The sequence below is a fragment of the Alligator mississippiensis genome, chromosome 4 (assembly GCF_030867095.1).
Source record: "Alligator mississippiensis isolate rAllMis1 chromosome 4, rAllMis1, whole genome shotgun sequence".
Classification (NCBI taxonomy): domain Eukaryota; kingdom Metazoa; phylum Chordata; order Crocodylia; family Alligatoridae; genus Alligator; species Alligator mississippiensis.
In genome coordinates, this window is record NC_081827.1 from 174,385,269 (window position 1) to 174,408,833 (window position 23,565).

The following is a 23,565-nucleotide window of genomic DNA, read 5'->3' on the forward strand; positions in this document are numbered from 1 at the left end:
GCAGGGCACGGAGGTCCATCCCATTGCCCGATGCAAGCCTGTGGGTGGCAGGCAGAAACAATTGACCACCTCTTCTGTGACTGCATTTATGCCAGAGAGGTGTGGAAGAAAGTATGTGTACTCCTTCTGCTGGTGACAGGTTATAGAACCCTGACCAGAGAAGCGTCCCTCTACGGGCACTTGGCCAAAACAGCAAGGGGCCCTGATAGCTCGCTTCAACCAGTTCATCTTTTGCTTCAGGTATGCCTTGTGGAAGGCCAGAAACCTGCTCATAAGCAGGCACTCAGACCCCACAGTTGAGGACTGTATTGAAATGGGGCTAAGTGAAATGTAGTGGTACTAGAGGAAAACCAAAGAGGATGAAGGGAAAGAGATGGTGACCTTATATGGAAGAGAGGGGACTGGCATAGACTTCTCAGAGGCAAGCCCTCGGAAGAGAGCAACTAGGAGAACGGCGAGGAAATGCAATGATGACGACAATAAACACAAAGACGAGTGAAAGGACTGGAAAACAGGACAATTTGGGAGGGGGAAGGGAACTGAGGGAGCCTTCTATGAAACTGATGTTTTCAAGGGAATGGTGATGGGTGCATGGTGTGAACTTTGTAACAGCACTAAAATAGTTTAACTGTAAGTGTGTTTTTGGTCTGCCAAGTGAACCACAGCAGTTACATGACAGGTTGTTAAAGGTACAGTTATGTATGTATGTATGTGTGTATATGTGTATATATATTAGTTGTGTGTATATATATAGAAATAAATATTTTTGAAAAAAAAATCAGTATATGTTTGCCTAATATGGGTCATGTGTTTTATAGTCATGCTCACTGTTGGCTGCAGTTCATCCACTTTGTAGTTGGTTTCCTTTAATGAGCACATGCTGCTTTTGGCAGCAATTTAATGATAGACAGTGTATTTAATGAGGTGTCCTTGTAAGTGAATGTAAGATGAGGAGCTTTTCCCCCCTATGATGGTTGAGGGGAAGGCTTGTCTTATATTTGAGTATATATTTTATTTCTCTCTCCATGATTTGTGAAGTGACATAGTAACTGTTATTGGACCAGTGTGTATAATTGGAAGATATAGGAGGCAAGATCTTAGGCTTTAAGTGTCCTCATCATTTTTTTAAATTATTATACAGTTTGCCATTCTAAAAATAAATGAAGTTGCTTATGTTGTGTACAGACTTCACTTAATGCTTTGACTTGTTTTGAACATATAGAAAAATAAAAGGTAAAGATTCTTATTTTGTTTTCATGTCTTCAGGTTGTGCATCTGGCCCAGGCAAGTTTCCAGATTGAGGCCTTTGGTTCCAAGTTCATCCTTGACCTCACATTGAATAAGTAAGTGTACAATTGTGGGTTCCCTGTTATTTGAAGTTGACTTTGTAATTATATATCTGTACAGCAATTTATGTGAGAAAAGGTATTAAGCTGTGACGTGGAATTCTGTGAGCATGGGAAAACTAACAGACTTCCCAAATTTATTGCTACAGTGAAATATACATCAAAGACGTAAGCTTCTATAAGATATATAATCAATTTTATTGTGTCCTAAAACATACTTTCCTGTGAGGTTATGTTCCCATTCAGCAATCTTTGTATATTTTTTTTGTAAAGAGGGGAAAATAGGGACAATACATATCTACATTTTGGGTCCTCAGGAACCCAGACATAACAAAGCTGAAAACCCAACGAGTATTAAAAAGAAATAAGCATGATGTATACTATTAACATTTTTATTTCAAAAAGAGTTGCTCAAAGTTCAGGATTCACTCCACTCCTCAAAAGTAGGCATCTCTTGGCTATGAAGTGGCAGCCAAGAAGAAAACTGAGAAGCCGCATACTGCATAAGAATAATAAAAGATACTTCCTGTTTTTTGGTTGCAGCTTTGATCTTCCTGTAGGTAAATGTTTTGTCTGGCTGTATTTTCTTTGGAAATTACCATTGCCTCCAAGTACCTGATTATTACACAGCTGCCTGATTCACATAAATTAACTTTAATTTATTTATCTAGGGTCTTGCTCAATTTAGATTTTCTTTAGACTGATGTCCTTGCACTTTTCCGTCTAGTCTCTCTGGATAGAGCACAAGCAAATGGTAATTATTAACAAATAACTAGGGGGTGCGCCCACAAATTTTTTATTTTTTTGGGGGGGCTGATATCGATGGACGATTAGGAACAAGCCATATCAGCTGATGCTGATCTGATTTCAGATATGCAGCCCTTCAGCTTGGAGAGCAGCGTCCAGCTGGTAAGTCTGTTGGGGGAGAAGGGGTGGGGGAGGGAAGGGGTGTAGGGGGGGCAGATTGAGGCCCCCCTGGTGAGGGAGGAGAGGGCTGGGGCAGGTGCTGCCCAGCTGGAGTGGGGCACAAGATAGAGCTGCGAGCATGGGGAGGGAGTGGGGGTTCCTGCTGCTGTGTGCACTCCTGAGGGAGGTACTGGGGGATGTATGCCCCTCCACATCTGTGTGTAGGGTAAGGGTGGGCTGCCACTGTGGGCTGGGGCTGTGGGGCAGCTCTGGGACCTTCCTGGTGGGGGTGGGTGGGCCGGGGCTGTGCTTGGGGCAGGTGGCAGCAGCGCTGGGAGGTGGGGCTAGCCCTTGTTCCAGTGCTGCTGCCACCTGGCCTGAGTGCAGCCCTGACCTAGTCCCTGCCCCCTTTTCTTCCCCCCTCTTCTGGGAAGAGCCCAGTGCCACCCCTGGCCCCAGCCTGCAGTGGCAGCCCACCCTCACCCCACAGATAGATCTGGGGGGCATATGCCCCCCATGCCTCCCCTGGGGGTGTGTGCAGCAGTGGGAGCCCCCCTCCATTCCTGTGGCCATTTGTGGCCCTGTCTTGTGCCCTGCCCTGGCTGGGCAGTGCCTGCCCCAGTCCCTCTCCTCCATCACCATGGGGGCCTCAATCTTCTCCCCCTCCCCGCACACACCCCTTCCCTTACCTCCGACCCTTCACCCCAACAGACTTACCAGCCAGATGCTGCTCTCTAAGCTGCCGGGCTGGCCACATGTGTGACGTGGCTGTGTGCATGCACAAAGCACTTATTGGCAACATTATTGGCCACATCAGCCCAATAAAAGCTGATTTCCCATATCAATATTTCTTTTATCAGTGCCAATACAACGTAAACCGATATATCAGTGCACCTCTATCAAAAACTGGTCTTTTTGTAAAGATGTATATAACACTTAACTTCCTTAATCCTCAAAATGTCTTCCCAAACCAAAAACTACAGTTATTTATAGAGGTGCACCGATACGTTGGTGCCATAGTGGATTGGCACCGATAAAAGGAAAATTAGCACTCCCCCCCACTTTTTTTTTTGACGGTGTAGCTGATAATGTCACTGATAAATATAAAGTTTTCTGGCTGGGGCCCCTGGATACCGTGTACATGTGCGCACTGCAGCATGTACATGGCCTGGAATGCAGCCAGGCAGTGTGGAGAGCAGTGCCTTGCAGGTATATTGGTGGAGGGGAAGGGATGTGGGGGAGGGAAGGGGCATGTGGTAGAGTAGATTGAGGCCCCCAGAGTGAGGGAGGAAGTTGGGCTGGGGCTGGGGGTGCTGCCCAGTCAGGGTGATGAATAGGACCCAGGGCGGGGAGCAGGATGGAGCCATGGGTGGCTTGTCCAGGGGGTGTGAGCGGGGTGGGTGGCTCTCAGCCACTGCACGCATCCCTGGGAGAGGTATGGGGGGGTATGTGCCCCCCCCCAGGGATTTGTGCGTGGGGCAGATGCAGGCTGCCAATTGTGGGCTCGGGGCTCTCTTCCCTGCTGCCTGTTCCCTGGGAGTTGCACGCTGGTTGCGTGCGCTCTGCCCATCCGGCAGCAAATGGTGGCAGCAAGTTGTGCCTCCTGCTGCTGGGTAGGCAGGGGACGCACTGCCAGGATTTGGCTCTTGGGGAAAAGGCAGCAGGGCGGAGATCCCTGAGCCCACAGCAGTCAGCCTGTCTCTGCCCTCACCCTACTCAGCTCTGCTCCTAAAAGCATCCTCGCACTTAAAAATGGTGGTGGTGGCATTTGAACTAAAGCTCATCAAATGAGCTTCAGTTCAAGTGCCCCCACTGCCATTTTTAAGCACTGGGATGCTGATCCCCTGGATTAGCCACCTGTGGCTCCATCCCACTCCCTGCCCCAGGGTCCCATTCACTGCTGTGGCTGAGCACTACCCCCTGCCCCACTCCCTCCCTCCCTCACCACAGGGGCCTCAATCTCCCTCCCCCATTCCCCTTCCCCTCCACAGACTTACCTGCAGCGAGCTGCTCTCCACTCTGCCTGGTTGTGCTCCTGTAAATGGGTTATTGGATCGGTATCAGCTGATATGCCGGGTGAATAATTTGCTGTTGGTATCGGCCAAGAAAATCTTTATCAGTGCACCCCTAGTTTTTGACAAATATACTTACAATAGGGGATCGTAGAATGCATATGGCAATATTGGATATGTATTTTTTTATTTTACCAACACTTTATAATTTAATAAATTTAAAAGACTGTTCTTCATAACATTGAATGTTATTTTAATCTTTGTAACTGAATGACAAAAATGAGGAGGAGGTGTAAAATGGATAAACATAATACTGTATTTACCCGAACCCAAGATAACCCTGAATTTAAGATGACCCTTTAGGAATGGGATTCTATAAATGGAAAACTTATAAATTTGTTATGCTTTCCAAGTATTGAATCAAATTATTGGAGGTTTGCCTTCAGTTCCCTCCTCTACCAACTGCTGCAGTGGGGAAAGCAGTGACAGGGGGTAGGTAGGGTCGGGGGATCAGTGGGGGGCCCAGAGCTGCCACTGCTACCAGAATGGACTGGGACTATGCCCTTTGGCCCAGGATGGAGTAGGGCTGGAGCCAGTGCCAGAGCAAGGTTAAACGGCAGGGAGAGGGGGGTGGACAGGTAGGGGGGCAGAGGCTAAGGGGAGAGCCCAGGTTGGAGCCAGAGCCCTGGCACCTGCGTGCCCTACCCCCTCTCTCCTACCATCTCATACTTGATTACAAGATGAAGGGTTTTTTTCTCCCCATGTTAAATGGATTCCCTGCTTTCCCACATAATTCATAGATTCATAGATGTTAGGGTCGGAAGGGACCTCAATAGATCATCGAGTCCGACCCCCTGCATAAGCAGGAAAGAGTGCTGGGTCTACATGACCCCAGCTAGATGCTTATCTAACCTCCTCTTGAATACCCCCATGGTAGGGGAGAGCACCACCTCCCTTGGGAGCCCGTTCCAGACCCTGGCCACTCTGACTGTGAAGAAGTTCTTCCTAATGTCCAATCTAAATCTGCTCTCTGCTAGCTTGTGGCCATTATTTCTTGTAACCCCCAGGGGCGCCTTGGTGAGTAAAGCCTCACCAATTCCCTTCTGTGCCCCCGTGATGAACTTATAGGCGGCCACAAGGTCGCCTCTCAACCTTCTCTTGCGGAGGCTGAAAAGATCCAGTTTCTCTAGTCTCTCCTCATAGGGCTTGGTCTGTAGGCCCTTGACCATATGAGTGGCCCTTCTCTGGACCCTCTCCAGGTTATCCGCATCCCTCTTGAATTGCGGCGCCCAGAATTGCACGCAGTACTCCAACTGCGGTCTGACCAGCACCCGATAGAGGGGAAGTATCACCTCCTTGGACCTATTCGTCATGCATCTGCTGATGCACGATAAAGTGCCATTGGCTTTTTTGATGGCTTCGTCACACTGCCGACTCATGTTCATCTTGGAGTCCACTAGGACTCCAAGATCCTTTTCCACTTCCGTGCCACCCAGCAGGTCATTCCCTAGGCTGTAGGTGTGCTGGACATTTTTCCTCCCTAGGTGCAGCACTTTGCATTTCTCCTTGTTGAACTGCATCCTGTTGTTTTCTGCCCACTTGTCCAACCTTTCCAGATCTGCTTGCAGCTGTTCCCTGCCCTCTGGCGTGTCCACATCTCCCCAGCATAGCTTTGTGTCATCTGCAAACTTGGATAGAGTACATTTCACTCCCTCGTCCAAGCCACTGATGAAAACATTAAAGAGTATCGGTCCAAGGACCGAGCCCTGTGGGACCCCACTGCCCACACCCTTCCAGGTCGAAACCAACCCATCCACCACGACTCTCTGGGTGCGACCCTCCAGCCAATTCGCCACCCACCGGACTGTGTAGTCATCCAAGTCACAGCCTCTTAACTCGTTCACCAGTATGGGATGGGGAGGAATCCTGTACTTCCTCACACTTCCTGTAATTCAAAAGGAATTCCAGTCCAGGCACTTGGCTACCTGAACACAGGGAAAGGCTCTGGTGAGCCTGGACACCTTAGAAAGCTGATTTAAAATTTCATAGGCTGGGACCTGCACCCCTATGGTGCTGCTGTTTGATGGTGACCGAGGAAGGAATGATGGGTCTTTCTGCTACTTTTTTTTAAAGATGTTTTTGAATTTAATTTTTGTCATGTTTTGTTTTGTTTTTTCTGGGAAGGAAAGGAGATATATGTTTTGGGACAGCTGCAGCTCCTCTGTAAGAGAGGGGTGCAGGCTAGGAAGGCGCATTTATAGGGGTGAGTAAGCTCCCTGCAGGGTGGGACAGGGGAGTGGGAGCGGGTGAGTATGGAGTGGGGAAGCGTGAAGAGGTTTCTTATCTGGATGTAAATGGTGGAGGGGAATCGTGGTTGGGATTGGCCAAAGTGTTGCCTTGTTATGGCTGTTAATCAGGAGAGCTGTAGTTGGGGGTGCGGTTGGGGTTCTCAAATGTCGGGGTGTTGTTTCAGGAGTCTACTGTTGTTTCCTACCTGTGGGAGGTTTTTTGTTAGCTGTCCTGAGCTTTTTGGATTGGAAGGGATATATATCTAAATAATAAACAAACAAATAATTATCTCCTTGGAAATGGGGGGAGAGGGAAAATGTTTTTTCTATCTTGCAGAATTTTTTGCAATTCCAACCTTGTGTGTGATTATAGGGTCAAAAATCAAGATTTTCTGTTTTCAGAACAGCCCATAGCCAAGTAGTTAGGGAATTACTTGGGCTGTAGGAGAGTTGGTTCAAGTAGTTGCTTTTCCTGATTCAGATCAGAGACTTAAGCCTTGGTCTGCTATAACCAGGGATCCTGGTGTTTTCCAATTTAATAAATCATGAATTCTCTGACAAAACACCCCAAATCTGTTATTAAAATTAAAAGCCCCCACAGCACCCCCCAGCCCTGCTGGTGCCTCTCACTGCCCCCAAAACCCCTCCAGTACTGCTGGTGACCCTCGCTGCCCCCACAACAGTTCCCTTGCCCCTCAGCTGTGCCGGAGGGGCCCCCAGCTGCCACGGCTATGGGTCTAGGGACCCAAGTCTGCAGCCCCCTTCCCCCAACAGGAGGCAGCTGCAGCAGAAGCAGCATGGAGTCGGCTTCCCCATTGCTGCTGCCTGCTTGGGTGGGGCTGGGGCCGGCTCCTGGCTCCCCCCAGCCCTGCCAGTGCCTCTGGCAGCCATGACCTGCAACGCCCCAGCCCTGCCAGAGGGGCCCCAGCCCCTGTAAGCCCCACTTACCTCAGGCTCCAGGAGAAGAGTGAGGCTGAGCTAAGCCGAGCAGAGCTGTGGCTGAGAGAGAGCCTCAGGCCCCGCCCTTCCCCTCCCCCTCCAGGCAGGGCTGGGGGTTTCCTGCCCTGTTTGCAAACAGCTCTTGCAGGCTGGAGCTCAACCAGCCTGCAAGAGCTGTTTGCAAAAGCAGGGAATCTGCAGGTTTCTTTGCTAAAAGGAGAAATCTGCATTTTCTCTGATAAAAAGGGAAAATCCATGGTTTTCTCTGTTTTTCTGTGGGAAACAGAAAACTAAGATCCCTGGCTATAACTATGGTATTGTGTGGGTAGTCTTTGGCTAAAGGATGAAATCACTGAGGGCATGGGAGTCTAAGATTCAAATCCCTGGTCTGAATTGGGGAGAGCAGAGATTTGAATGTTGGTTTTCTCTAAGTGAGGTGAGTGCCCTTACCACTCTTTTCCTGGCTGTCCTTTAGTAGGTCACTCTTTCTGAGTTTGACCAAAAATTCCTTCCTGGATGTGAGGAAGCTTTTCTGTTGGAAGTGGTGTATATGTCCCATGAAAAGTTATGGTTTCGATAAGTTCAAAGCTTTTTAACAAGAACCACTTAGAAAGTTCTCTAGCAGCTGTAATTCATGCTACCATATTTACTTGAATAATAGACAGTGTTTTTTCTCCATTTAACATGGCAGGGGTGGTGGGGGGGGAGCCCCATGTTTTAGAATCAAGTATTCAGCTCTGGAGGGCAGAAGCAGTGTGAAGAGAGCAGGATGGGGGTCTGAGGCTGTAGGGGATAGGCATGGGGGGGGGTAAGAAGGGGGAAATAGATGACCAGAGACAAACTGCATGCTTCCCTCACCTCCTTCACACTGCCTATCTCCTGCCACCTGCCTATCCCTCACTGCTCCCTCCACCTCCTGCCTCCTTACTGCCTTCCCAATCACCCCACCACTGCCTGTCCCATTAATGCCCCCCCCCACTTGCCCTACTGTGTGCCCCTCCCCACTGTTTCCCATCCCTTGGCCTGCCTCATTACTGCTCCACTCATTGCCTGTCCCCCTACCTCCTGCAGTAGGGGGGAAAATTATAATAATATCTATACATTTTCCATGTATACAATCTAATTATAGGGGGGTTATCTTAAATTCAAGGTTGTCTTAGATTTGGGTAAATATAGTATTTTCTTTGTAGGCATAAGCTAATATTTTACTTTCTTTTTATATAATTAATTAAGAAGGAGACTATTTCAAGTTCTTGTCTTACATCAGTATCTTAAAATATCTTAAAATAAAATGTTGTCAGATTTCCAAAAAATATTTATAGTTTTAGTTCACATTTAGTAAAAACTGAATATTGTGATGAAGGTTATATACTATGCTGTACATATCTTTTTCAAGCTCTTTGGCGAGAGAGGCAGCGAGCTGCTGAGAAGAGATGGCCTCCACCTCTCTCTCCTAGGGAGGAGGCTCTTCTCAGCCAGACTGGCTGACCTGCTCCACCGGGCTTTAAACTAAGCCCGCTGGGGGACGGGGGGACTACCGCCACTGCTGGCCCGCTGAAAGCCAGCGGATCACGGCACTTAAGGGAGCCCACCCCTGCCCCAGCCCTGGTAAAATCTGTGGGCAAGGAAGGAGCCCCCCAGGGGGCACTTGCCTGCCTGTACACTAATGCCAGGAGCTTGGGGAATAAGCAGGAGGAGCTCATCCTCCTGCTCAGTGCAAACAATTACGATGTCATAGGGATAATGGAGACCTGGTGGGACTCCACCCATGACTGGACCACGGGTATAGATGGCTATACCCTGTACAGGAGGGATCGTGTAGAGAAAAGGGGCGGGGGTGTAGCTCTCTATGTTAAGGAAAGCTACACGTCCCTGCAAGCCGATATTGGTGACCAGGGTGGACGACTGGAGACCCTCTGGGTTAAAATCCATGGGGAACACAGCACAGGGGACACAATGGTGGGAGTCTATTACAGACCTCCCACCCAAAGTCCTGAGCTTGACCAGAAGTTTGCCCGGGAACTGGCTGAGGCAGCATGCTCCAGGACCATGGTTGTCATGGGTGACTTCAATTACCCGGACATCTCGTGGGAGGATCGCTCAGCAAAATCTGAGCGGTCGCAAAGCTTCCTCTTGCGCGTGGATGACCTCTACCTGACTCAAGAAGTCTATGGGCCAACAAGAGGCAAAGTGCTGCTCGACCTGGTACTGGCTACTGGGGATGACCTAGTCGACGACCTAGTGATCGATGGGAAGCTGGGTGACAGCGACCACGAGCTGATCACCTTCACCATCCGCCGAAAAGCTGGCAAGTCAGTCAGCAACACGGAAGTCCTTGACTTCAGAAAAGCCAACTTTGACAAGCTCAGGAGGCTTGTCAGTGAGGCCCTAAGGGACCGTGACCACAGGGAGAGGGGAGTTCAAGAAGAGTGGTTGCTCCTCAAGGGAGCGATCCTCCATGCACAAACTAAGTCTATTCCATCTCGGAGGAAAGGCAGCAAGAGGGCACAGCAGCCCCCCTGGCTCTCCAGGGACCTAGCAGACCTCCTGAGGCTAAAAAGAAAGGCCTACAAAGGGTGGAGGATGGGAGTCACCTCCAAGGAGGATTATTCTGCACTGGTCCGGTCCTGCAGGGAGCATACCAGGAAAGCCAAGGCTGCAACTGAACTCCAGCTAGCTTTGAGCATCAAGGACAATAAAAAGTCCTTTTTCAGATATGTGGGGAGCCGGAGGAAAAGCAGAGGCAACATTGGACCCCTTCTGAACCAGATGGGGCAACTGACAACTGACACCTAGGAAAAAGCCAACCTATTAAATTAGGTACTTTGTGTCAGTCTTTCATCAGCCCCATGGGATGCCCATGCCCGCTATGGGACAGGGAAGTCTGGGTGAGGGTGATTCCCTGCCCTCCATTAATGCTGACTTTGTGAAGGAACATCTTGAGAAGCTGGATACCTTCAAGTCAGCCGGCCCTGACAATCTTCACCCCAGGGTACTCAAGGAGCTGGCGAGCATCATAGCCCAGCCTATAGCGTGGATCATTGAAAACTCTTGGTGCTCTGGTGTAGTGCCCAAAGACTGGAAGAAGGCCAATGTGGTGCCTATCTTCAAGAAAGGGAGGAAAGTGGATCCGTCTAACTATAGGCCCATCAGCCTGACTTCTATCCCGGGGAAGATCTTAGAAAAGTTTATTAAAGAGGCCATCCTTAATGGACTGGCCGACGCCAACATCTTAAGGGATAGCCAGCACGGGTTTGTTGCGGGTAGGTCTTGCTTGACCAATCTCATTTCCTTCTACGACCAGGTGACCTATCACCTGGACAAGGGAGAAGAGATTGATGTCATATATCTTGACTTCAAAAAAGCCTTCGATCTGGTGTCCCATGATCACTTCTTGGAGAAACTGGCCAATTGTTGCCTTGGGTCCTCCACGATCCACTGGCTGGAAAATTGGCTCCGTGGTCGGACCCAGAGGGTAGTAATTGAGGGAAGTCACTCATCATGGTGTCCTGTGACCAGTGGGGTCCCCCAAGGCTCTGTCCTTGGACCCATACTGTTCAACATCTTCATTAATGATGTGGACACTGGAGTCAGAAGTGGACTGGCCAAGTTCGCCGATGACACCAAACTTCGGGGCAAAGCATCCACACCAGAAGATAGGCAGGTGATCCAGGCTGACCTGGACAGGCTCAGCAAGTGGGCGGACGAGAACCTGATGGTGTTCAATGCCGATAAATGCAAGGTTGTCCACCTTGGGAAGAAAAACCCGCAGCATCCTTATAGGCTTGGCAGTGCTATGTTGGCTAGCACTATGGAAGAAAGAGACTTGGGGGTCATCATTGACCACAAGATGAACATGAGCCTGCAGTGCGATGCTGCGGCTAGTAAAGCAACCAAAACGCTGGCTTGCATCCATAGATGCTTCTCAAGCAAATCCCGGGACGTCATTCTCCCCTTGTACTTGGCCTTAGTGAGGCTGCAGCTGGAGTACTGCGTCCAGTTTTGGGCTCCACAATTCAAAAAGGATGTGGAGAAGCTTGAGAGAGTCCAGAGAAGAGCCACGCACATGATCGGAGGTCAGGGAAGCAGACCCTACGATGACAGGCTGGAGCCCTGGGGCTCTTTAGCCTGGAAAAGCTCAGGCTCAGGGGTGATTTGATGGCCACCTATAAGTTTATCAGGGGTGACCACCAGTTTCTGGGGGAACGTTTGTTCACCAGAGCGCCCCAAGGGATGACGTGGTCGAATGGTCATAAACTACTACAAGACCGTTTCAGGCTGGACATAAGGAAGAATTTCGTTACTGTCCAAGCCCCCAAGGTCTGGAACAGCCTGCCACCGGAGGTGGTTCAAGCGCCTTCATTGAACACCTTCAAGACGAAACTGGATGCTTATCTTGCTGGGATCCTATGACCCCAGCTGACTTCCTGCCCTTTGGGCAGGGGGCTGGACTCGATGATCTTCCGAGGTCCCTTCCAGCTCTAATGTCTATGAAATCTATGAAAGTGTAATTTGAATTTGCATAACACACAAGCTGTAATGTAGAAGTGTGCACAACTTTGTGCATGTCCTCTCATAGCATCTGATGAAGTGAGGTTCAGCCCATGAAAGCCTATGCTATATATGTATATAACTTTGGTTAGTCTATAAGGTGGAAATCTACCCTGACTTCAGCTAGAAATATACCAGTCAGGCCTCTTGGGCATTGTTTATAGTGGTTACTCTCAAACATTCTGGGGTCTCAAAAAGCCAGGGCAGAGCATCTTCATTGATGCATTTTCAGGTTTGGAGCATGTGTACAGGAGTGGGTGGGCATATTTAGGAATGGCCTTGCTAGGACACACCACCAGTGTGGTGTAGACCAGTCCTTTATCTGATTTCACCTCTGTGTAAAAAGTGGTCATTACTTTTTTGGAAATGATTTGAAATATCAGTTTATTTAGTTTTTTGTGTGCGCTAGTATTCACTTCGTCTCATTGGTTTGAGCAATCTAACACCATCAGACATGTGTTTAACATCTGGTGAGCTGGAGGCTATTGTAGCAGTCACAAGAATAGAGAGCATCATGATGTTTTGAGTTGCATGTGAAATTTATAGTGGAACTAAATTACAATTGGGACTTATTTCATTGGTACAAGACTTACGGATTTATAAGGTGAAAAGCAGATTAAACATAGTTACCTACTCATTTTACTTAATTACATCACCTCTAACCTATATCCCCATATCTGTCAATATGTTAACAGTTGTTTGGCACTATCTATACTTCTACAGACAGTAAGAATGCTTGCATGTGTAGTGACACAGAAAAGGTGATATTTAAGGAAAAGAATGGGGTATAAAAATCAGGTATTAACTCTCTAACATGCAAAATTCTGTAAGCCTTGCATAAAAATTGCATATGCAGCTTGTGCTGTACTAACTTGAGCATTTCAGCACATTTAAGGAAAAATGAATCAGCAGAAATAAGTATTTCAATATTAAAGAAGTGTTGTTCTATTCTTTAGGTCCAGTTGAGGTCTAATTTTGGTCATTTTGTCAGCAATTTTCAAAGTTTGTTGACGGGAAAATGCAAACTAATCACATTTGTTGGGTATACAAAGCAACAAGCTGTAGCTTTAAAAAAAATTGCTGAAACACTGTGTTCACAGATCTGATGTGGAAGAGCTGAGTAGCAAAATGTTTTTTGTAAAGGTGAAATGGAATGCTTTTTCCTTCCCAAACCTGAATTGAGTGTCCTGTTTCTCTTGCAGCTCTACCTTTTTAAAAGAAATGAAACAATGATTGAAAAGCACAGGAGACTGAAAGGAGGTGAAATGTACTCAGTGGTTGTTGGAAGCAGGCAGGATGGAAAATTGGGAGAAAGGAAAGGAAGCCTGAAGATAAGTGTTTTGTGGGAGTTGTGGAGGCCTCACAGGGGCTTAGTAACAGAGACATTGGTATGTAGGATGGAGTCTAAGAAAGCTATTAGGAAGATGTTAGGCAGAAGGACATTGAACTAACTCGTGTGAGGCACTTAAGAGCTCAAGTGAATGGGGAACTCCATAAATGTTTCAGTTCAAGGCTGTTAAACATTGTCTTGAGATTTCCCCTTGTTTATTTGGGTCCCAAACTGAGATAAAAACAAACGTCAAATTAGTAGAATTTCCTATTGGCAGAAATTCCATTCTTCTTTAATATCGATATCTGTTCCGCTCCAAGTGTGCATGTTCCCTAGGCACTGAAGAACAGGATCTTTTGGCAAGCAGTGCCCATTGGCTTATGTCTATATAAACCAGGTACTTTCATGACCTCCTTCCTCAGAGTAAAGGTTGGAGTGGGGGCAAATTGCCACTCATTTCCTTTGAGCTGCAGCCTGGACTGAGATGAAATAATTAATTCCACCTAAGTTGGGTTAATGACTACACTAAATGTTTGTTTGGTTTAGGTTAGGGACGTATTACAGCCAGTACAAATGAAATTAAAAAAACTATGTAAAGATGCAGGAAGGGTCTAGATTATTTTGTCTACTAATGCATCTCCTCTATGATCCTGGTAGAAACTGCAGCTTATGCAGGTATACCCAAGCCAACTTTATATTTGAACCATTGGCATCATCATCTTTACCCATCCTTCAAAGAAAATAGTCTTCTCAATGGCCTTTAATGACTGCTCAGAAAGCAGAAAAATTAAAGCCCTAACATCAGGTCCACCATACATGATTTTCATAGAGAGATAGTCTTAGGCTGAATCCTAGTTTTGTTCCTAAACTGGTTAGTAACTTTCATATGAACTAAACAGATCACTCATTTACCATTTTTTTTCCACTAAAACTCATATTATTGGTCCTAAAATTATGTCCTCCCATCTCCTAGCATGAATTTAGCTCTTGAAAATTGGTAAGAGTGGAATACATATAGACAATATTTTGAAGAATAAAAGACACAAGAACATAAGAAGTGTAATACTGGGTCAGACTAGTGGTCTGCCTAGCCCAGTATCCTATCTCTGACAGTGGCAGAAGTGAATGCTTTATAGGTAGAGCAGGGGTGTCCAACCTTTTTTGAATGTGGGGCCGGATCACGAACTTTTTATCACCCAGTGGGCCGGCGAGCCATATTCGAAGAACTCGCAAGAAATGGTATCACATCAGGAAGTGATGTCATGTGACCTTTGACACCAATGAAGTTGCAGGAAGTGACAATGAAATGGGTCTAACCAGTTCAAAACTCTCCCTCTAAATGACTCGTTTCCTGGATCTCAGCAAGTAAGCTGGAGTTCTCAGATAATATGCAAGCGTCACAGAGCCATTAATGTCACAGTCCATCAGTCCAGTTGCCCTGTGCTTTAGAGTCCCAGTGAAGACATTAGCATTATTTCTGGCTGTGCAATGTCTGAGCATCCCCAGTGGAGGGAAAGCATCCCACTACAATTCATTAATTTTACCCAACAACATATATCAAATCTTTCCAGGGAAGCATCTGTTTCACTCTACCACCTTTCCTGCCAGAAACTCTTCTCCCCTTTGCTACGCACCTCCATGAGCCACGTGCTGCTCGGGACAGGATGAGCCCAGCTGGAACAGCAGGGGCTCAGCTGCGTTTTCCCCTACCTGTGCTGGTCAGTCCCGAGCAGCACACGGCTCCGCCACTGCTTCTGCTGGTTGGTGCCGACCTGGCCGGGCTCCTCCCTTCCGCAGCAGCATGTGGGAATCCGGCTTCAGCTGCACGCTGCTCCAGATGGGACAGACCTGCCCGGGTCGGCACCAGCCAGCAGAAGCGGCGGTGGAGCCGTGTGCCACTCGGGACTGACCAGAGCAGGTAGGGGGAAAGTGCAGCTGAGCCCCTGCTGCTCCAGCCGGGCTCATCCTGTCCTGAGAGGCACATGGCTACTCCTCTTCCCACATGCACCGCGTTGGCAACGTCAAGCTGATGTGGTGCATGTGGGAACCTTGTCCCTTCCCCAGCCCTTCAGCAGCCATTAAGAAGCTGCTGAGGGACAGGGGGCGGGAACAAAAGTAAACCATATTTACTTTCATTTCCCGTTGCAGCACTGCGGGCCACAGAAAATGCCTTGGCGGTCCGCATGGCGGGCCGTATGTTGGACAAGCCTGAGGTAGAGCACTGAACCAGATATCTCTAGTGTGATCCATCTCCTATTCAAGACCCTCCCTGGCATTTTTTAGTTTGGAGATGCCAGAGGAAACATCTCCAAACATTCTGTTCAACAACCCTTAATAGATCAATCATCCATGAATTTACCTTGTCCCTTTTTGAACCTGGCTATGCTATCGCCTCTACCATCTTCTACAGCAGTGAATTCCACAAGTTAACTGTGTTGCGTAAAAAAGTACTTTCTCTTGTTAGTTTTAAACCTGTTACCTGCTAATTTCAGTGGGAGCCCCTTAATTCTAGTATTCTGGAACTTGGTCCACACCCTGCATGATTTTAGAGACCTCTATCATACCCACTTCGGCCTCCTCCTTTCCAGCCTGAAGAGTTGTAGCCTTTTTAATCTTTTCTGGCATGGCAACTACTCCAGGCCCATGATAATTTTGGCTTACTTTCTTTGTACCTTTCTAATTCTACTACATGCTTTTTGAGATGTGGGGACCAGAACAGTACACACTATTCAATATGTGGTCACCCCCTGTAGGTTTGTATAACAACATGATGATGCTTTTTGTTTTGTTTTCAATTTCTTTCTTAATGATGCCCAACATTTTATTGGCTTTTTTGATCACTGCTGCACATTGAGCTGGTGATTTTGAAGGATTATCTACAGTGACTCCAAGTTTTCTATCCTAAGTTGTGACAGCTAGTTCAGAACCCAACATTGTGTATGTATAGTTGAGGTTGTTTTTCACCTAGGTGCATAACCCTTTGCTTGTCAATGCTGAAGTTCATTTGCCACTCATTTTAGGTTGGTGAGATCTTTCTTCAGCTTCTTGCTATCAGCTTGGGACTTGACTACCCAGAATCATTTAGTATCATTTGCAGAGTTGGAGATTTCACTGTACACCCCGTTTCCACATCATTGATGAAAATGTTGAACAAAACAGGGCCCAGCACAGATCCCTGCAGGACCCCACTCTTGATCTTCTTTCCTTATGAAAAATGACCATTTAGCCCTACCTTTTATTTCCTATCTTTTCACCAGCTCTCAGACCACAAAAGAACCTACTCTCCAATCCCGGGTCAGCACAGGTTTAAGAGCCTTTAGTGAAGCACCTTTTTTAATGCTTTTTGAAAATCCACATACGTCATCAACTGGAACCCCCTCACCTGTGTGCCTGTTAATTCCAGCAGATTGAGATAAAATTTCACTGAAAAAAACCCACGTTGACTCTTCCCCAGCAGATCATATTTGTCCATGTGACTGCTGATTTTATTCTTTGCTATAGTTTCTACGAACTTGCTAAGGATGGAAGTGAGACTCACTGGTCTGTAGTTTTCAGGATTGCCTTTGGAGCCCCTTTTGAAGATGGATGTTATGTTAGCAACCCATCAGGCCTCTGGCACAGAGGTTATTTGTAATGACAGGCTAAATATTATCATAGGCGCTGACTCTGTGGGTGCTCCAGGGGTCAAGTACCCATCAAAAAAAGTGGGTGCTCAGCACCCAAAAGCTACTGTCTGCTTGCAGACATTAAAAAAAATACAAAAAAACTGCACTTTATGGGAAGCAGCAGTGCGTTACTTCAGACCAGCTTTGCAGCATCTGTATAGATTGGGTGCTTCAGTGGGGACACTTTTAGCTAAAGATGATTTAATTAGCTATTAGATAGAAGTGCCAAGTAAGCCCCACTGAAACACCCAACCTTTACAGATGCTGCAGAGCTAAGTTGAAGTAACATGCTGCCTCCCTTGGGCATGCATGGAAACCTGCTAAGTTTAATGTAAAGCGCTGCCTTTGCCACGGCTTTCCTTTCTGTAGGAGTGGGGGGATGCATTTAAGACAACCCTCCAATAATTAGATTTTATACATGGGAAATTATTGAGGGGGGAGGAGAGGGTTGTTTTAAATTCAAAGTTGTCTTGGATTTAGGTAAATACAGTATGTTGATTTACACCGGCTGAACCCTTGTTCCCAAATTTGTTATCTTAAAACACGCCCCCCCAACTAGTTAATTGTAGAATTCAAAAAGAGTGACCAAAAAGTGAAACCACCTCCCCACTTTGTAACTATATACTATACATTAGCTGCATTGCTACATTAACAATTATGTCTAAGATTTCGTGTAGCATTAGGCAGCAAAGAGATGACCCAACTTCAAATTTTAATTTTTTTCTTTCATGTGAGATGTCTGTAAGAGCTTTGTCATTGCAAACCTATCTGAGGCTTTACTGTACAAGCCTCGTGCAGCTGAGTCATTTTCTTTATGCACACCTTGTCCCTAGCTGCAACTTCATTTTAAATTGATGTGGAGAGGTAAAAGCTTTTTATTATGTTCTAAAATGATTTTTTGTATTATTGAGTAGGAAGAGAGAAATCAAATTCTAAGTCAGGGGAAGAAAGAGTCTTTGTCAAAATGTCTAATCTATGTACCTATTTTAATAGGGGTGCGGGAGTGTAATAGAATATAGAATTTAACTAATCTCAGTTTATTTTATTTTATTTTAATACATTTAGAACATTGATTTCCTTTTATTTATGCTTTCCTTATCTAAAATTAATTTAAACACTATTCAGTGTTATTTTACAAGTAGTTTAATCATACTTCAATTCATTTACATTTAAACTGAGTATAGCTAAATCCTACTGTTGTACCTCATGGTTCTCAAAAAGAATGGATGTTGAGGACAGAGGAAGAATGTCTCTGTATTTAGGGCATTGGCCTTGGATTTGGGAGACTGAGGTCAAGTCCCTTTTCCAGTACGAACATCAGGTGTAATTTTGAGCCAGGCATTTAACATCACTTTGCCTCACTTGGTTCCTCTTCTACAAACTGGGGATATAAGCAGTTTTTACTCTGTGGGTGTTATGAGGAAAAATACATTAATACTGTGAGATGCTCAGTATACAGGTAGTAATATGTGACTATCTATAAAGACAGCTTAGCTGAGTGAATGGCAGACCTAAGGTCCATGGGTTATTTACTTAGTTTTAACAGTAGATACTATTTTATCACTATTTATTTCTGATAATTTTTCCAGAATATGGAACAAAGTTCTAATACTATTAGAGAGAGAACACAGTATCCATCACAAAAAAATAATTCTAGAAATACTAATTCCATTCAGATTGAGATATTTTTAGGGCTAAACTATTAAGGTGCAATAAGCAACATGTTCTTGTCTCTTTCTTCAGATGGGGCTATTCTTGGGACTCAACTTGAACACCAGAAAGGTCTAGTTAGTGGCATTAACAGTCAATCTGATTGTCAGAGAATTTTTGTCTCATCATCTTGTTGGAAGGTTCCTGGATGGCTATATAAAGCTAGCATGCCCTCCTAAAATTATGATGTTCCATGTATAGAAGCTCTTTTTCATTTTACAAGCCTTCATTGCACCCATATTTGAACCTCTGAATTTGTTGTATACTTTTCTTGACATTTTAGGTTCTCCCTTTTTAGTAACAACTACGACAGCCAGAAGGTTATTAAATTGGGAACTCAGTCGCAACATGTTTAGCAGTCTAAATGCAACAAGAAGTGGCAATCTGAACATCTTTGAAGATAATGCTTAAATATTAACTTAATTTTCCCCGAAGGTGGAGGAGGGGAGAGGGTTTATCATTTGTCTATCTTACTATAGAACACAAGGAGACTTGCGATGTTTTGTTAAATCAGCTTGGAAGCAACAAAATGCATCAGACAATAGGCAGCTTTTTCCATCCAAGATGAAGAAGGAATTAAAGCTTTAGATTTAACCAGAGCTTAATGGGTGAGGAAATGTATCTTTGAATTGTTTAAATCCAGTATTAAGCCTTCTAAAGGAAGGTTCACTAGGATGAGGAATTCATTGTAAGCAGTGCTTGTTGACAATAATGGTGAAGTCATTCCTCATCATCACAGCAATGTTCATTCATATCTTAACAAGGTACCATAAGTTGGACCGGACTTCATTTTCCAATGTAACATATAAAAGACAAGTCCTATAAGGCTTTACAGAGGATTGACATTAAAGTCATAGTGTTCAAAGGGACCTCAGGGGTTATCTGATTTAACCCATGGCAGACACAGGAATACCACTCCTAAATCATCCCTGTCCAATGCTTATCCAGCCTTTTGTTGAAAACCTCCAATAAAGGCAGTTCTGCAGATTCCTGGGAATTCTATTCCATTACCTTACAGTTCTAACAACAAGGAAGTTTTTTTGTAATATCTAATCTAAATCTAGGTCTTTTTTGCAATTTAAAGCCACTACTTTGCATCCTACCTCTGCAGCCAAACAGAATGTGGTTCTTCTTTTTCTTAGTTGGTCTAATAAAAGTTGGTCAAATTCACCCAAGGAACCATGTCTGCCTTCTTTTTCTTAGGTATTTGAAGATTGCTATGATGTCCCCCTGTAATCATCTTTTGCACAAGCTAAATATGACTAATCCTCTCAGCCTTTCTTCATATGGCTTGCCTTCCAAGCGTTTTATCATTTTTCTCTCCTGACTGTGGACCTTCTTTAACTTCACTTCTTTAATGAAGGAAAGACATGTAGGGTGGAATTATGTTTCTCTTGTGCACATAGATGGCTAGAAAACGGTTATTTATCTGGCTGGTTTTGGCCCTAGCTTTATGTTGTGGAAGTGTGCATACATAGAGCATGCACAGTGGACTATAGTGACTGGCCATGTATGCCTGTACCTGAGCATAAGTCCCAGAAAAATGACAAAGGGGAGTAGGAACTTCCATTTTTTAGCTCTAACAGTTGAGTGGTTAAGGTCTATGAATCTGGAGACCCAGGTTCTAGGTCCCTGTTACCCAGAGGAGCTTTGAACTTACATCTCTGACTTCCTAGTACAGTGCTGTAGCCACTATGCCACAGAGCAGGCATTATCCCCTCTCTGATGTTCCCTTTGAAGCTGAGGTACTGCCCCTTAGTAATTGTTAGGTAACATGCAGTGCAGTAGGAAAGTTTATGCCCTATTGAGAAGCAAGACTTCAGTCTAGAACATAGGCCCACCATCCTTTTAGTCATAGTATGATCATAAGGAAGTAGGGCTTGGAGAGACTTCACAAGGTCATTTAGTCCAGCCCCCTGCTCAAGGCACGATCAGCTATGACTAAACATGGCATTAAATACCATATTTACCTGAATATAAGATGACTCTGATTATAAGATGACCTCTCTAATAATTAGATTCTTGATATGGAAAATTTATAAATGTATTATAATTTTCAAGGTATAGAATCTAATTATTGGACGTTTGCCTTGAATTTGTCCCCTTCCCACTGCTACAGCAGGGAAAATAAATCGGGGGGGAGGGGGGAGGTCAGGTAGCCCCTTTGCTCTCTGCCCCCTGAACTTCTTTCCCTTGCAGCCTCTTCCCCCTGCCTTACTGTCAGACTCTTCTCTCCCTGAGCACGTGGAAGTGAGTAGCAATTTGAAAACACTGACCTAGAAATAAACATACCTGCATTAATTTGTATATAGGGGAATTAATACAGGTACCCATAGATTTAACACATCCAGAATTGATCCAGTTTACCTCTTTGGAACTGCTGTAGGTTTCAGCACAGGTACTCCATAAACGCACTTTTAAACAGCAGTTCTGTACCTACTTGTATGCCGTACAAAAGATGCATGACATTAGTTCAAACCATATAGTTCATTGGGCTGGGCCCAGCAGAGTCGATAGCATTTTAAGTCATAGTGACTCCACAGCTCAGTATGTTTACATACTCCAGATATTTCCCCAAAAAGGAGCCATGTGCTAATTAGCCTGACTGGAACCATGTATACTTATCATGAATCCTGGGATCCTCCAAAAATGTATATGTAGATGAAGCACTGGGCAACCTTGTTTGGCTCCACATCATGGAGGGTGAAACCACATTAATTATACTGTACATGACAGGCTGAGAGGGGGCGGCAGAGGGATTCTGGGTGAACTGTTTGGGGCCTCATTTGGTGATGTTTTCCAGACATCTAGGGCTAGTGAAGAAACAAGAATCATAGGAAATAGTAAAGAAAGGCACAGCTCAGCTATGGGAGTGAAGAGGAAATTGAAATGCACGCAGCGTAGTGGCTCACCATGCCTTGAAAAAGAGTCAGCACTGATGGGGACTGAGCATAATGGGTACTAGTATATATCTTGTTTAGATGGGTTTCACTAACCTATTCTTGTGGTAGGTTATTATCAATAAGTTTGTCCCATATGGGCCATGTGCTTTATAGTGATGCTCACTGTTGGTTGTATTTCAGTTGCTTCATAGTTAGTTTCAATTACTGAGCACATACTGCTTTTAGCAGTAATTTAATGATAAATGGTGTGTTTAATGAAGTTTCCTTGTATGTGAATGTAAGATGAGGTACTTTTGATGGTGAGGTACATTCCCCATGTTGATTGGGGAAAATAACCTTGTTTTATAGTCAAGTAAATACAGTACTTTAGCCTTCTCTGTATCACCAGTAACTAGATTGCCTTCTGCATTTTGCAGGGGAACTGCAGTTGCTTTGGTCTTTCTTATTTGACATACTTTCCTTTTATATCTCATGCAAGCTGCATTTCAAATTGTGCCTTGGTCTTCTTAATTTTCTCCCTGTATGCCTGTGTGATATTCTTATTGTCTTGTATAAAACTATGACCAAGTTTCCACTTTTTGTAGGATTCCTTTTTGAGTTTCAGCTAATTGAAGTAATTGCTGTTTAACCAGGCTGGTATCCTGTTGCACTTCCCATTCTTCAATTGCATTAGGAAAGCTTGATTTTGTGCCCTTAAAAGAGCCTCCTTTAAAGTCCAGACAGCTCTTCTGGACTGTACCTCAACACACGCACATTTGCCTTCCAGGAGATATTGCTCACCAGTTCCCACAAGGATATAATTTGCAAAATCTGGTAACTAATTTGAATTGTAAAACATGACAATTAAACTTTTAATAAAACTATCTCTGATAAAACATGTCACTTGCTGTGAACTTCCTTGCATGTGACAACTAAGGAGTGATGGTTACTGTATTTCATAGAATCATAGAAGTAGGGTCAGAAGGGACCTTGTAGATCTTCAAGTCCGACCCCCTGCCTGGGCAGGAGGAAAACTGGGCTCAAATGACCCCAGCCAGGTAGGCATCGAGCCGCTTCTTAAAGACCCCCAGGGTAGGAGCCAGCACCACTTCCCTTGGAAGTTGGTTCCAGATCCTAGCCGCCCTAACTGTGAAGTAGTTCTTACGGATGTCCAATCTAAACCTACTCTCCAACAACTTGTGGCCGTTATTCCTTGTTATCCCGGGGGGCGCTAGGGGAAACAAGGTCTCCCCCAAACCCTTCTGGTCCCCCTTAGTGAGTTTATAGACTGTCACCAGGTCCCCCCTCAGCCTTCTCTTGTGAAGGCTGAACAGGTTCAGGTCCCATAGCCTCTCATTGTAGGGTCTGCCCTGCTGTCCCCGGATCATGCGGGTGGCCCTCCTCTGGACCCTCTCAATGTTGTCCACATCCCTCTTGAAGTGGGGTGCTCAGAACTGGACACAGTACTCCAGCTGTGGCCTGACCAGTGTCGCGTAGAAGGGGAGGATCGCCTCCTTGGCCCTACTTGAGATGCACCTGTGGATGCATTTATTTGTATACCATACACACTTTTCCCAAAAAATTAGCCTTCCAAAATTGGGATGCTTTTTTGAGCAGGGAAGCTGATTTTTCTGCCCCAGTAACATCACATCTAATTAGGCAGTGCTGAGGGAGTCAGTTGACATTATGGATTACTATGGTCTGCTTGGTTCCTGCTAGGTGTTTTTCACTGAATAGTTGTTAACAACCCACTTTCCTTTTTAATAGAATTGATGATCCATTACTCATGCTATCTTTTCTTTAGCAATTTTGCTGCTCCTGGTCTCTGTTTCCTTTTTCACAGGGCTGCAGACTATTTAGCAATTTTCAAAATCCTACATCTGCCCATGGTGTAGTCTTCAGCAGCAGCTTCAATTTTTGCTTTTGGCAGAGCAGC

The 23,565-nt window shown here is 45.4% G+C and overlaps 1 protein-coding gene across 5 annotated transcripts in view; it reads left to right on the forward strand.

Annotated features, from left to right (window-relative positions):
* The window catches only part of ADAM23 (ADAM metallopeptidase domain 23), a 192,704-nt gene that overhangs the window by 27,205 nt on the left and 141,934 nt on the right, over positions 1-23,565 (forward strand). For all 5 annotated transcript variants that reach the window (XR_009462034.1, XM_019492168.2, XM_019492165.2 and 2 more), the window contains exon 3: positions 1,267-1,343. Coding sequence is in view for 4 of the 5 variants with exons in the window: in XM_019492168.2 (XP_019347713.1) it covers positions 1,267-1,343 (77 nt within the window). In the remaining variant the exon portion in view is untranslated. The remainder of the gene's footprint in view (positions 1-1,266; positions 1,344-23,565) is intronic.